The 15626-nt window shown below is 47.8% G+C and overlaps 1 protein-coding gene across 1 annotated transcript; it reads left to right on the top strand.

The window, feature by feature from the left end:
• The first annotated feature begins 4639 nt into the window (after window positions 1-4639).
• On the top strand, window positions 4640-15118 carry CACNG1 (calcium voltage-gated channel auxiliary subunit gamma 1). Its single transcript, XM_005490439.3, has 4 exons — window positions 4640-5040; window positions 11111-11185; window positions 13276-13413; window positions 14136-15118. The coding sequence occupies exons 1-4, from the start codon at window positions 4800-4802 to the stop codon at window positions 14360-14362; spliced, it is 681 nt and encodes a 226-aa protein (XP_005490496.1). The 5' UTR covers window positions 4640-4799; the 3' UTR covers window positions 14363-15118.
• The last annotated feature ends 508 nt before the right edge of the window (window positions 15119-15626 follow it).

Genomic DNA, 15626 nt, shown 5'->3' with positions numbered 1-15626 from the left:
TTAAGTTGCAGTGCAGCAAATTGTTCAACCAAAGCCAAAACTAAAAACAAATCATTTGCCAACTCCAGAAAACAAACAAACAAAAATAAAACCACAAAAAAAAACCCTCAAAAACCTCAAAACCCTGGTCCTTTTCCATGAAAAACTTTGATTCTGACAAAACTGAAAAATTTGCAGCATTCCTGCCCATGAGCAGTCTTGCTCCATGGTTGATCTATCTCAACAGAGTCAGATTGTGCTCAGCCTTTGAAACCACCCAGTGATAGTTTAAAAAAAATTATCTGTTCTTCCACATCTCTCTGGTTTCCCTGGACAGCATCTAACAAATGAGCCCCATTTCCCAGCAAGGCCTGCAGATACCATAAAACCATATCATTAGCAATTATCAGTCTTTTGGTATATAACACACTGTAGAAACAGAACTAAAAAAAAAAAAAAAAAAGCTATTGGATCAGATTTGATTTTCCAAGAAACAAAATTTCAGGTATACCATGAGCTCTCTCTTCCTTGTTTCTCATACACAATAGGAGTAAAAGGAGAAATCACTTCAGCTGCCCAGACATCTAACAATAAACTATTTTTTCTGTTTCTTTTTCTCTCTGTATGGATCACATATCCACAAGGGCTAATATATCATGTCCCTTGAGGCTACATTTCTGTCTGCAGTTCTAAAGTGTTATTTCCACTGTGCTTCAGTTCTACTGGTATAATCACAACCATGTATAATGTACTTAATCCTTACTTTTTAAATAAACCATTTTAAATGTATTTGGTTTTGTGTGGAGAAAGGTATGTAGATTTTTAATTTCCAAATTCTCTGAGCTGAGATTTCAGGGGTTTTTTTTCATGTTTTTCACTGATTGAAGCTGGCCATGTTACTGGGCACCAGTATTTCAGAGGAGATAAAATTATTCTTGTGGCCCCAGAGACCACAGAATCTCCAAGATAAGCTATCTTCATGATATTTTCAGTTATTTGGTTGGAAATTAAGAAAAACCTTCTCATTTCCATCTTAAACCTGTCCCATATGAAACACACTGTGGTCTCAGTGCCCAGTTTGAGCCTGGTGTGGTGACCAGAGGCCACTGCAAACCACCCTTGAGGAAAACAACCCAGAGTGTTCTGAAGCACCTCCCTGAGCCTGAGCCTGAGCCTTCCTCCAGCTTTTGAGCTTTCTTATGAGCTCACCTGGAGCCTCCCCCTCTCCCTGATCTCTCCCGTGTTGCCTGAAGGAAGGCTGGCCCCACATGCCAAGCATGGGTCAGCAGCTGAGCAGCCTCTCCCCAGCCAGCCAGCCCCAGCCATCCCCGCATCACAGACAGGATTCCTTCTTCAAACACTTCTTTCAGCTTCACCTCCCAGCTCCTCAGCCTCCAGACTGCCTCAAGGATGGGGACTGGCTGCCTTCTCAGCCCACTCTCCCAGGCTCACCATGAACTGGCACGTCTGCAGGGAGCTGCAGGATTCTTCTTCTCACACGCCTCTGACACGAGGTAGTGAATTCATTTAAAGCTCAGGCCCAAAGCTGCTTCCCTTTGAAATAAAGAAAGGTTTTGCCCACATTTATGAGCAAGTCTGTGGGTAAATGGTGACCCCAGGGGCTGTGGCTGCCCCACTGTGAACAGGGGTGTTGGGAGAAGTGATGTTGGAGGAGGGGGAAAGCAGAGACAGGCTTTGGAAAGGGGGAAAAAGAGGATGTGGCATTTCCTTGGAATGAGAGAACCAACAGACACGGGCAGTGCCTGTTTCCAAAGGGAAAGGAGAGGCTGTGCATCTGTCTGCAGCCCAGCTCAGCTTTCACAGGGCCAGGATCGCTTTCCCAGCTCTGCCCGCGGTATTTTGGGAGCTCTGGGTCACTCCCAGGGGCAGCAGGGATGGCCAGCTACACACAGCAGGGTGGGATTCTACTGAAAAATAAAGCAGCCAGCCAAAACTCACACATTCAGCTCTTGTGTTCCATGACTGCCGCCCCAGAATTGGGGAGCTTTCAGAGAGTGCCTTTGGTGGCATTCCCAGGTTTTGGCTGTGCAGCCCCTCCCCAGTCCCAGTGCTCTCAGCACACCGGGGCAATGCAGGCTGGGGAGCTCAGATATTGGTGAGGAGACCCTGCTTGAAGAAAGCTCTTTGCTGCACCCCCATATGAGCTGAGAGCAGAGCAGTGCTGCCTCCCCCTCTCCGGGCTACTCTGACTGGGATGGGTTTCTGCAGAGCAATGTTCTGCAAGCAGGGAGCCACAGAGTGAGCTTAATCTGCTTGTGGTAAATGCTGAGGCTGCTCTGAAAGAAATACAGAAGAGTGCAAGTGCTGGGGAGCAGAGCCAAGTCACCACCTCTGCCAGGGAAAAAACCAACACAGTAACTGGGCTTCGGATGCCTCCTCTGGCATTTTCTCCAGAAGAGAAACAGAATTGTGTCCCTCACTTGCTGCTGCTAAAATGCAATTAATTGCAGCCCTCCCTGCTTTCCAACAGGCCATCATTAATAATCAGTTTATATTTTATATTATATTGATTTTTAAATGTGAATATTTACCAGCTGACAGAGGGAGGCTGCAGGAACGATTCCCAGAGGATTAGGTATCATGGTCTTCTGGATGTGCAGAAAACTTCCAGGGTTTGCTTTAGTCCTGTGCTCCTCCAGAAATTTTTGTTTCTGCATTTGCCAAATGCCCACAAATAACACACAAAACCCATTTTTTTCCCATGGGCTGGCAGCTCTAGGTAATTTTGGGGGGCTGGGGGAGTTTTTCACCTCAGCTGCAGCAATGTGAGCTTGGGAAGCCACTGCTGCCCATGCTGGGGCTCACTGGAGCCTGTTCACACTCCCTGCTCCACTCAGCAGCAGGCAAGGATCAATTATTCACTTCTGATTTCACTCCAGTTGTCTCCTGGAAATTAGGAAACTCAAAGCCAAACCAAACCCATAGAACTTCTCCAGAATGAAGGATCTAAATGAGAACAGAAAGTGTGATTCTTGCCAGCACTGGAAGAGGCACAAAGACCAACACCGGTGAACAAAATTAATGAGTTCCCACCCCTGCAGTCCTTGTAGGTTGTAATTAGTCTAAAGCAGGATCATTAGCACTTGATGTCTCAGCAACCAGAGCCTCACTTTGTGCCCACATTTGCAAACATATTCACTTCCCTCTGCTCCACCTGTGGAGTTTGTAGCATCAATGAATTGAAGTTGAGATGCAGCTCCTGAGATCAACTGATGTCTAGTGAAATTTAACAAGAGTCTACTTCAAAGGAAAAGGCATTACATCTTTAATGCTTTTCTTTTCTGGCTTAAAGTCTGCTCCCTTTAGGTCTTTCTGCTTTCACTCTTGGTTCTGGCTTAAATGGAAGCCTGTAATATCTCTGCCAGCCCAGCATGGTTGTGCCTGTGGTCCCTGGTCCCTGCCTTGCTCCATGTCCCCACTGCCCTCCCTGGTTCCCTTCCCCTCCAATTTTACCCCAGGTACCTTCACTCCTGCCCACAGTTCCCACATCTCAGCAAGAATGGGGCTCCAGATGCCATCCTGGGTGCCACATGTCCCTCTGCCCACAGGGGTGTCTCAGCCATCCCTGCCACACATCAAGCAGAGTAATGTGAACCCAAGCCATACTTCAATTACTTCTTTTGGACCAATATTTTTTAACTTACACTTTATTTTCTCTTCCTTTCCCATGCTCTCCCTACACATTAATTTGTTGCTCCACACTGTCCTCATCAACCTGAGCTGACACCTCTGCACCTTTATTTTGACATCAAACTGGGGTGTTAATAAAGCAGGACTGGAGTAGCTCTGACATTATCTTGACACAATGATATTTGCAGCTTTCCACTGGCATTTTTTTAACCATTCTTTTAACATTCAGGTACTGTCACCCTCCTCAGTTTGACATCACAATTGTAATGTCACCTCCACAGTGGCCTCTGCATTGACATTACCATCAAATTGGCTTTACAATCAGCTGAAATATCAAAGGGAAGGAGAGAGGTTGGCCCAGCTCCAGCAATCTGGGCTCAAGGCAAGTGAAGTCACTGCTGGAGAAAGGACTGGATGTGCTGGGTGGCTGCTGGAGTTACTGCAGGTTTCATGGGGAACCTGGTTGATAGGAAAGCAAATGAGTATTTGAGAGATATTGCATTAGAAAAAGAAAAAAAAAAGACACAAAAAACCCTACAACAAAAAAAGCAAAAACAACAACAACAAAAAAAATGGAGCTCACAAAAAACCCCCAACAACTCAGAACAGTTCAGGTTAACTAAAAATTATTATAATAAAAGCTTAGAATAAAAATAACTGTAAGTTTTAAAAAGCAATCAAATAGAGTAGTTGCCTTATTTTATCACTCTCTGCCACAGTTCTGGGGTCTCACAGTTCTGGTGGACATGGAGGCAGGTCCGTGTCAGAGCTCCTGCGAGCTGCAGGCGTGGGGTGACAGCTCCAGGGCTATTATGCTGTTTAGGATCAGTCTGCACTCAGGCCCAGCACTATTATAAACACAGCTGTTTTTATAACCTCGCTGAAAAGTTAATCATCCTATTAATGCCTATTTCTGGGCATGCAGCAAGTGAAGAGATCTCAGCCCCTGCGCGGCGGCCGCAGCGCCCGCCCGGCCGGGCGTGGGAATCCAAAACAACCCGGGTGGGACGGGGCCGAAAGCTGAGCTGTGCACGGGGAGCCTCCTGACACAGCCCAGCAGCTGCCTGAGGCCCGGGGCTGACATTTCCAGGCTCTCAGATGTGCCAGGATTTCGGGGGCCCTGGCGAATCCCCCGCCGCGCTCGGCCGGGAGCGCCGGTGCCGAGCGAGATGGACGAGAGCAAACCCCTGAAGGTGCGGCTGACGTTCTCCGTGATCCTGGTGGGCATCTCGCTGCTCTTCGCTGCCGTGGTCACCGACCACTGGGCCGTGCTCAGCCCCAGCCTGGAGGAAAACACCACCAGCTGCGAGGCGGCGCATTTCGGGCTCTGGAGACTCTGCACCAAGCGGATTTTCATGCAGGAGCCGAGTCCCAAAGAGAAGAGCTGTGGGCCCATCAGCCTGCCAGGAGGTACGTGAGCACCAGGACCACAGCAGGCTTTGCTTGGGAGGTTGGAGGACACAGCAAAGGAAAAAGGCTCCATGTCCCCCGGGGCAGAAGGAAAATGGGCACTGAGTTTGGGATGGGGTGCATGGGGCCGTTTTCGTGGTGGTGTGCAAACACACCTCCATGAGTTGCCAACTCCTGCTGGGGCTGCTTTGCTGTATTGCCTTGGTCTGATTGTGACCATATTTGTGTCTCCCGTGCAGCAGCGACAGTGGTGGGGAGAAGGGGAGGAGGACTGGGCACAGTGGGAATCACAAAGGGAGATTGGGATGGAGGGAATCTTGCTGAACCCCAGCCAAGGATCCTACAGGCATGTTGACAGCGGCAGGCAAGAGTGAGGATTTACGGGTCCACCAAACCCAGCTGGATCTTTAGGATTTCCAGATCCATATAATCCCAGAGGAACAGCCATCCACGGTGGATTATCTCTGAGCTGTTCAATAACAGCCATTCCTCAGGGCAGGCTGGGAGAGGGACCTGCACGATGGTTTGCCAACTTCCAGAAAAAAAGAGTCATAAACGGAGTTTGAATCAATTTCTCAAGGACTTAGGGAGCCTCCTCACCTCTCCCCAGAGGCACCTGCAGCTCAGTGGATGGGGAGGGCAGTGGGCACAGCAGCTTTCCGGGAAGGCTGCTCCATTCCCTGGTTAAAGGAGCTCATTATGTTTTTGCTGATTGCCAAGTCAGCAACATCCGCGCCGCTTGCACTAATACACTCCCTCTGTGACTGAGCCACGCTGCTTTTTTAGAAGGCTTATAGGGTACTGGATGCTTTCCAGAACAGAAATAACAGGATTGCCTTCGTGTTAGACTCACTGCTTGAAATGAAATATATGTTAACACATATTTGGAAATTTCCTGTGAAAAATCTTCCTGCTTGGGCTGACTGTATATTGCCTGTATTACTGCAATTCTTTATCTCTTTGGCCAAATTACATGTTGTGAAGAGAAGAGCTGAGCCTCAGCATGTGGATCTGCCTCTAACCAAACTTGGGAGTGTGTCATCCATATGCTTAATGTCTCTCAGGAAGGTACTTACGTGCCTAGAGACGTATTCCTCGCTGCACGCCTTCCCCCACGCACTGAGAACTCCCACTAAAGGAAAAACAATGGAAATTGGTGGATAAACAGCAAAACTGCACGACCGTGGGGTAAATATAAAACTCATAAATATCCAGCTGTCTGCACAAAGCAGATTCGCAGGCAGGGCACAGGAAAGCAGCCGCTATCTTTGACAGACATCAGCATGTGCTCGCACAGACGTTGAATCACATCCCAGCGCCGCATTCCGCCAGGCACAGGGCAGCTGGGAATTGTGGAGGGGCTGGGCTGGCCCCCACACCAGAGCTGCTTCATCCAGTTTTTAAAAGATATTTGGGAATTGGGATGACAGCCTGCGTCGTAATCACGTTCCAGAGGGTGAAATTCGCACCTCATTTATAACATAAATACCTTCATCCCTGTTAGAGCCGGGAGAGGATCAGAGCGAGGGAGGGGAGAGGAGCCCCGGGGCTGGGGCTGCTGAGGGAGGCTGCGGCCGCACGGCTCCTGCTCGATTGATTTCACACTTCTGGGAAGGGATGTCGGCAGGGAAACACCAGGGTTGTGAAACCTGCAGCAGCCAAGAAAATGTGAATGAACAAACGCTCAGTAAAAGAGCAGATGCAGGCGCTGCTTTTCCTGAAAATCATGAGATATAACCAGACATTACTGCCAGGACTGGGAAAGAGGCATCAGAATTTATCACTGAATTAATAACCATTTACCAGTCGCTCCCTGTGGAGGAAATGGATGGCATGATTAACGTTATTTATTGGGTTTTGAGCTCAGCACAGCGCAGAGTGGGGAGGATGACTTGGCTCGCAGTCCACAAAGCAGGGCTGTGATTTAGGCAGAGGTTTAAAATTTTACAGCACCCATCCGAGGGTGTTGACAAATTGAAAAGGGTTCAGCATGCTGCTGTAACAAATAAAAAGATCAGGGAGATGGTTGTTAAAACCAGGCAAATTCAGATTAATACTGAGACATTTTTAACTGTGGTTGGTGGTGGGCACTGGGGCATTTTACTGCCAGCTGTAAATGCAGTTCAGTGTCACTGCCCGTAACTCTGGTGCTGGTGCTGTGCTGAAAAGTGGCTCCTGTGATCTGGGCAGCAGCAGAGGTGTTCAACAGCTTAAACAGAGCCTTGTGAATGCAGGAGCCTGAGCACAGGCAGCTGGAGAGAAGTGCTGGAGCAAATGGGCTGTCAGCAGGGCTCTGTTCCCTGCTACAGGAGACTCACCCTGCAGGACAGGTGTGAAATGAAACTGCTTGGAGAGACCATCTCCAAAGCTCTGTGTGTGTCCAAGTGTCAAAGGCCTCATTGGCCAGGTCAGAGCCCAAGGCCTGGCCCCTCCATGGCTCAGCCCTCACCTTAACACATCCTCTAAGGGCTGCCAAACTCATTACAACTCTCCCAAACTCAGCACAAGTGGAAACCCCACACTAAAACCCAGGATTTTCCAAGCATCCACCCTGCCACAAACTCCCCATGCTCTGTCCATCTCAGGCTCCAGAGCAAGGTGGGCTCCAGCCCTTTCCCAGCCTGTCACTCCAGTGCTTGCAGGGGACACCCAAAACTCTGCATGGCCTGAACATCTCATGGTCTTTCCAGCCTTTCTTTCCCTCCCAAAGTCTCCAAGTTGCAATTCCCCAAGGTTCAACCACAGCTCAGTGGGATTGCATTTCTCCTGCATCCCATGGCTTCATCCAGGAGTGATGGATCTGAGGGGCAGGGAGCAGGAAGGCTGTGACAGGTGAGGACACTGTGATAAACCAAATTACAACCCTGAGGTTTGTGTGACCACAGAGCTCTGGACTGTCCCCATCAGCACCCTGGGGTGGCCTCGTGGCAGAGATAATGGAATTGGGGTGGGGAGAAAGGAAGATTGCCACACAGTGTCCATCCATCATCAACCCCAGTGGAAATCCTGTATGTACATGTGCTGTGACATAAATGGGCTTTTCTCTTATTCATGGTGCCACCAGAGTCATTGCAGTGCCCCAGCTCTGCTGAATACCAGACTTGTTGGAACAGACACCCCCAGCTCAACAGAGCATGGGAGCACCTTCAAACTGAAAACAATTCAGCATTTCACCAAAACAGATCTAGCTCTATTTTCTCACAACAAGTGTATTTTCCAAAACCACCAACCCACTTGTGTGATGGCCCTTTTATCATACACTGGCAGAGCTTTGCTAAGGGCCATAAAGGACAGAGGCAGCTCCATCTCCTGCAGACAAATCCACCTCTGAAAGGTTTATGGGGATGGAGGGTGGGCTGGGCTGATTTGGCTCCCCTGCAGTGGACACAGAGCTGTGCTGTGCTCACACCACACCAAGTCTGGATGGCTCCACCTTTGCACTGCACGCCTGGGGGCTCCTTTGAGTTCAGGCTTTTTAGAGAATTAATGAAAAGCTAAACCAAGCAATCCCAAAATAAAGCGTTCCAGACACAGTGCTCAGCCTCTGTCACCACTGAGTTGCTGCTGGAGGTACACAACCACTGCCTTGGGGCTCAAAATTCACAATTAGAGTCACAGAGGGACAAGTTCAAATGTATTTTTTCCAGTCATTTGCAAGGATAATAAAGAACAGGTCAGGAGATTCCAGAGCTAAACGTTAACCTTGTCTCCAGCAAGGAGAATCTGCAGATGAAATAAAAGTCAGCTTATAAACTTAAGTAGATAAGAGTGTCTCCAAGGAATCTTCCCCTAACAGGCCCAAAAATGCTGCTTTGCAATTACCCATCTCCTGGGAGAGGGAAAATAAATCCTCTCTGAGTCACTAACTCCAGCAGCCACCATTTACATGACAGAAAAACCCACAAGAACCAACAGGTAGAGCACAGGGACCTTCTGCCAGAGAAATTAATGCTGTAAGGAGGCACTGAAATGCTCCCAGGCAGAAACCCTCAGCAGTCCCTGCATGTCCTGCACCCAGCCTGGCTCAGGCTTCACCCTGTGCCTGTCCCAGCCTGGGTGGGGACAAGGCCACAGCTTCTCCCAGGCTTCCCCCCAGAACCTTCTGGAAGCTGGTGCTAAATTTGTTGTTTAACAGAAGGGAAGCCCCTCAGGGAAGGGGCCCCATTTTTGTGTTTCAGGCAGCCTAGGCCACTGGGAGCCCCTGGGTGCTGCAGGGGTGCTGGGCAGGTGCTGAGTGTGCCCCCTCAGCCCAGCCCAGCCCAGCTTAGCTTAGCTCAGCTCGGCCTGGCCCAGCCCAAACCAAACCAAACCAAACCAAACCAAACCAAACCAAACCAAACCAAACCAAACCAGCGCATCCCGGCCCAGCCCAGCCTAGCTTAGCGTAGCTCAGCTCAGCCCGGCCCGGCCCAGCCCGGCCCAGCCTGGCCAGCCCGGCCCAGCCCGGCTCGGCCCAGCAGGACACTGCACAGTCGGGGCTGGCGCCGCTCAGCGCGTCCCCACCAGTGCCACCCTTCCAGCCAAATTCCTGGCCAGCAACTGCTCTCGCAGCTCCACACCCCTGCAAAGCCTCAATTAAATCAGTTATAAATAGCAGAACACCCTCCACCCTTCCGTGCTGCTGCCAAGGCCCCGAGTCAGCAGCTCCTCCTCAGCAGAGCCTCCCCATCCCGCTGAGGCCCCAGTGCCATTGCTGCCCTCACTGACCCTCACTGGCTGAGGAACAACAAGGATCCTGGCCATGGAGAGAGCTAACAACCTCCCTAATGTACCAAAGCTATGAAAGAGAAGCAAGCTTGTACAAATGTGGTACAGAGCATGAGCTGGAGGCTAATCCCAGCATATACTGCAGTTCAAATCACACAAAACACCATGAAAGCATTTTCTTATTTGCACAGGAAAATTTACATGTTTATTCAAGTGGTCTTGGAGAATATAGAGACTCAGAGGATTCTCCATAGGAATAGAAATGCCACTTGCTAATGATGGGTGTCCTCCGTCAAGTTTCCTTTCAGTGTCACAGCTAATAAAATTTCTTAGTAGGATGATGAGTATGGCAAAAATAGCATCCCCATACCTCCTGCCCCACAATCCTGATCCCTGCTTGCTTCCTGACCCCCCTACAAACACCTCAAACCTGGCACTGTGCTCATGTGAAGTCCAGACACAGGAACTTCATAAAGCTCCCTCCATCTAACTCTGCTGTCCTATCAAATTAACTTAACAGGCTGCTCTGATGGGATCAAACTTGGATAATGCTGCTCTGATGGGATCAAACTTGGATAATGCCTGCCATGAGAGCCTCTGTGCCCTTGGCTCACACAGCCTTCCCTTCCCTGGGCAACTGCTTGGGCTTCAAAAAGCTTTGGTCTTTTTTGCTTTGTTCTTTTTTTACTGACAGCCACAAAAATTAAAAAAAAGGCTCTTAGCATCCCTATTTTAGTCAAACACCATGTGCCGTGCTGCATTGCAGCAGCCTCATCTCTGGGACCCCCAGATCAGCAAACCCCCCCCAATGGCACACAGGGCTCTGTGAGCTGCAGGAGGGAAGAGCAGAAGGGAAAGGTGGGTGAGGACCCTCCATCCTCGCTGCCTGCACCCCAAGGTCACCATGGAAGGGAAAGGTGGGTGAGGACCCTCCATCCTCCCTGCCTGCACCCCAAGGTCACCATGGAGTGGGCTGGTGAGGGAAGGGAGCTGCCAGCTCAGCTGTGGGCACAGCAGATCCCAGCCCCAGGAAATGCTGCAGCTCTGAGAGGCTGAAATGTGTGATGGCCAAAGACACAATGAGAGAAATCATCTGTAATTCATATTTTAAGCAGGAGAGCAATCAGCTCTGAGAGGGATACAAAAGGTATCAGAGGGGCTTCAGCCTTGTCCGTGCTGGAGTCTGGTGTCCTCATCTGCTCCCAGGGAAATCAGATCCAACCCCAGTTCCTCAGATTCACCAAGGGCAGGGAGCCTCCAAACCACTGCAAGCTTGGTACATCAATAAAAAGCTAATTCAGTCTTACTACATTTTATCACAGGCTTCCAAGAGCACAAAATTGAATTTTCTTTTCTCTTTCAGACCACAACTGCTCCTACTTCAAGCACTTCACTCCAGGAGAGACCTCGGAGATATTTGAAGTAACCACCCAGAAAGGTAAGAATGATTCCAAAAGAATATTTTCCTTATGTTGTATGAAGTGATGGGCACACAAGATTTAATGGAAAGGGGTCCCCAAAATGAGGGTTCTGCCCTGGTTCCGCTGAAAGCAGCAGAATTTCTAACAGGCACCATCAGCTGGGAAAAATGTGGAAAATGCCCTGGACAAGGTCAAATCCCAGCTTCCTGGGGACAATTATTTTTATATATGATCACACCCATAAACATGATTTTACATAAGTTGTCCCACAAATATATAACAATGTCAATAGCCAGGAAAACTGCAAAAAGTCCTTCCAGCATAAAAATGACTTTACAACATTGGCACTATCCGTGACACTCAGCCTTTGCCATTGAAGGGGAAGATATTAATAAAACCTAAATGAATAAATCATACCCCAAGCAGAGTCTTGACCCTGAAAAGAAGTGCAGTGGCTCTCTGAGGACCATTAGGAATTTTATGGTTCATATTGATTTTATATGAAAGTAATGTAAAAAATAGAGCAATCAATGGATGGAAGAAACAGGGATCCTGCAAAGACATGAACTGTCAGTGTTTACAGCAAAATTGTCTTCCATGGACAAATTTCACATATTTAATAAGTCCAAATATTTTCAGGGCCTACCTAACATGCTCCTCTCTCTTTCTCATCCTCTCTTTGGGGACAAACTCCCTCACAGTTTGCAACACAACGTATTTACTGTGATGGGAGCCATTGGATACATTGCATGTATTAATCTGCTTTGCTTCTAGAAATTGTAATGGTGGAAAACCCTGAAGATAGGTTCCCTAAAAAAGTAGCTTCCTAAGACAGGAAAGACAGGAATTTAAACTAGATAGAAAAGTATATATCTGAGTCACCTGCTTTTGCTCACTTATCTGCTATCTGATCCAGCCACCTGATCTTCAAAATGCACCCAATGCCTTCAGGGCAATGCAGAAAAAATCAGGAATAATTTCTTCTTCAGGGGAAAAAAAGTCAGGAAGAACTTCTTTTCTTTGGGGCGAAAAAGAAAATCTTAAGCCCAGCAAAAGATTTTACAATGAAACGAACACTTTCAGGCAGTTCCAGCACAGAGAAAAGAGAAACATTTAGAAAATGATAATAAAACAGTGATATGAAAAGCAGTGAGAACAAAGAGTAATCTGCTGTTCCCCTTTGCAGAAATAGCTCATTTGGATGGGAGCTAATTAGTAACAGGCAAAAAAAATTCTTCATGATTTTGCCTGGGAGATATTTTATTTAAATGGCTTGAAAGGCAAATATCATCAGGCAGTGTGATGTTCATGCATGGCTACATGTGTTAAACATTAAACTAATCTGAAAACGAACTCAATATGCAAATGAAGGTTTGAATTACTCAATTAGCAACTCTCCTCCTCCACCCAGGCACTGAGCAGTGCTGGGCTGGAGGAGTGTCCAGCACATGGCTTACAAAAACCTTTTGTAAGGACTTTTGGGGAGGGTTGAATCCCATGTCCTGAAGAAGCTGGGTTTGTACAGAGCTGGAAATCTCTGTTGTGAAGGCAAAGGAATAAAAATGAGCTGTGCAAACACTTCAACCCTGGCCTGCTGTGCCCACTCAGGAGCTGAGCCCATGGGGCACTGGGACAGCACCAGACCATGCAGGGCCAGGGCTCTGCAGAAAGCACAGAATAAAAGCAGAAAGAGCTATTCTAGCTATTGAGCTAGTCTATTAATGCTGGGAGCAGGGTGTGGGGTGATGGGACCAGAGCATGGAGCCCAGCAAGGCTTTGACAAGAACATCTCCATGGCAGAGCCAAAGCAGCTCCAGCAGCCCCATACAGGTGAGATGGTGAGCAAAGGTGTCCTGGGCTATCTTGGGGGGTGTTCAGAAAGTGTTTCCCCTTCCTGCTCTGCTTCTATACCTGTTTTTTCTTTTATACTCTGCTTTTTTCACATTCCAAAGATAGATGGCCAATACTTGTCCCCATTATCACTTGAAGAAAACAATTCACCAAAGCCAGGATTTCTCAGAGTGAGCTACTGTAACATCCCCACAGCTGATGGCAGCAGGCTCAAATGTGCACTATGTCATTTTTGGTGGTTTTTCCTCTTTGGCAGAATACAGCATCTCAGCTGCAGCCATTGCCATCTTCAGCGTTGGCTTTGCCATCATGGGGACGATCTGTGTGCTCCTGTCCTTCAGGAAGAAGAGGGATTATCTGCTGAAGCCAGCATCCATGTTCTACACCTTTGCAGGTACGGGGAGAGCTGCTCACATTTTTGGGCTTGGTTCATAGGACAACACAGAGAAATTTAAGATAGATCCTGAGGGGACAGAGACACTTCTAAAAATGCCCTGAAGGCATTTTCTTCCTGGCCACAGCCTACAGGTCCCTGTGTGGTGTGAGAATGTCCTGTTCAGCAGCTGCTCTGTGTTTTCTCCAACCCCCTTTAAAAGTATATTCACTCCCTTCAAGTATATTCACTGTCTGTCCCAGTCTGAACCAGGGACACACAATATTCTATCTCATTTATTAAAATTCAAACCAACAAAACAGCTGATCCAGGCCCAAAATACTCAATTGTCTCCCAAACACACGAAGACTGCACTTGTACATGAGCCAGGAATACTGTGACACGCCACAATGAGTGAAAGACAGAGGTGCAAATTGTCACCTCAATATAAAATCTTCGTCAACCTCTGAAAAAGCTCCCCAGGGAATGCAATTATTCCTCCCCCACTTTGAATTCCCCATCCAAGCCTGCCTAAAAGATCACACTCAACAAGTCAGTGGCTGACCTCAGGTATGGCAGAGCTCCTGGCAGCTCTGAGCACTGGTTCCTTCAAACACTGAAGTCGGTGACTCACCTGTGAATCTCACTGCAGTTCCTGTATGCAAAACAACAGATGAGGCGGTTAATTAAGGATGAAAAATTGACAGCTGGTTATTCAACCCACTGCTCCTATCTTCCTTCAGGTCTCTGCATCATCATCTCTGTAGAAGTCATGAGACAATCCGTGAAGAGGATGATTGACAGCAAGGAGACAGCCTGGATCAAGTACAGCTACTCCTGGTCCTTCGCCTGCGCCTGCTCCGCCTTCGTGCTGCTCTTCGTCTGCGGCATCGCGCTCCTCCTCATCGCGCTGCCCCGCTTCCCCCAGAACCCCTGGGAGACCTGCATGGATGCAGAACCCGAGCACTGATGGTCCCTGCACCCATGAAAAATATCCAGAAAGTGTTCTGAAAATATTTGTATTTTTTAAAATGCCTGGGTCTCACTACACAATGTGCTCTCCACCAAGTGAGTCATTACTGAACCCAGGCATGTTCGATTGCAATTGTTGCTTTTTTCTTCTTTTCCTCTCTTTTTTTTTCTTTCTTTTTTCTCTCTTTTTTGATTCTGTTTTTTCTTTTTCTTTTTTTAAGAAAGCAGACCACTTAACACCATCATGGGTGTGTGAGAATGACACTGCTCTGTGCCAATTTGGGGCTGCCCTGTGCTGATGCAGTTGAGGGGAAGTGTGTGTCTGAGACAGCTTGGGCCACAGAGGAGACAGCTTTGTTATGGAGATGTTTGGTGTAGCTGGGCATAGATCCATGAGGGATATCAGGTTTTTATACCTTACTTGGTCAGGGAGACACTCTGTGGGGAGTTAATATCCCCATTTATGCCATTCTCCTTCCCTCAGAAGGGTTAGCTTGTTCCCCCAGGGTAAGTTGGAGTTCCTTATGCTTTCTATTAAAATGTTAACATTTGATAAAAAACAAAACAGAACTTTGCATAGCATTGGGATAAAAATCTCCCCTCCAAATTTACACCCTGCAGTTCCATTCTTTTAAATCAACCGTAAAACCCACAAAAGAGTCCTGTGTTCTGCTTAAACTTCAGTGGCAAAGCCAAGAAGTACTGAACATGAAGAGTGATATTTTCCTTTAATAAAAAGCATAATCTTCTGGTAGCATGATTTTCTGGGAAATTATTTTGATGGATGAATCACTTGGCCCACCATTTTCTGCCAGGTTTGGGTGCTGTTTGCTGCACGGAGCTCTCGTTCCTTCCCCGTGAATGAGCTTTGTAGAAACACCCTGATCTGCTCGGTGCACATGTGAGTGAGAAGCCCTCTTCTCCCTCGTGGTACCCAGCACCAAGAGGTGGGGGGTTTCTTCTTTTTTTTTTTTTTTTTAACAGTTCAATTTTCAGAATCTGCTCAGCATTTTCCCCCCAAGCAGTAAAACATATGTGGCTTACAGTGTGCTCTTTTTACCTGGCAATTTAAAAATCAGGACAAAGGGGAACTGAAGTGCTCTGCGTTTAGCTGTTCACAATCCCAAAGAAAACCAGAATTCCTAACAGAAAAATCTCTGGTCCATTTGAGGAGGTCTGAAATCATGGCATGTTCGACATGTGGAGAAATTCCCCAGCAGTTCTGTGCTGGCTGGAGGGGCTGCCCTGATCCCCACCATTGG

The sequence above is a fragment of the Zonotrichia albicollis genome, chromosome 19 (genome assembly GCF_047830755.1).
Source record: "Zonotrichia albicollis isolate bZonAlb1 chromosome 19, bZonAlb1.hap1, whole genome shotgun sequence".
Classification (NCBI taxonomy): Eukaryota; Metazoa; Chordata; class Aves; order Passeriformes; family Passerellidae; genus Zonotrichia; species Zonotrichia albicollis.
This window is presented reverse-complemented; position numbering and strand designations above follow the sequence as displayed.

Coding starts and splice junctions, on each gene's coding strand:
- CACNG1 (XM_005490439.3), top strand. CDS start 4,800: ATGGACGAGAGCAAACCCCTGAAGGTGCGGCTGACGTTCTCCGTGATC. Junction 11,186..13,275: donor TGAAGTAACCACCCAGAAAG/GTAAGAATGATT, acceptor CCTCTTTGGCAG/AATACAGCATCTCAGCTGCA. Junction 13,414..14,135: donor CATGTTCTACACCTTTGCAG/GTACGGGGAGAG, acceptor ATCTTCCTTCAG/GTCTCTGCATCATCATCTCT.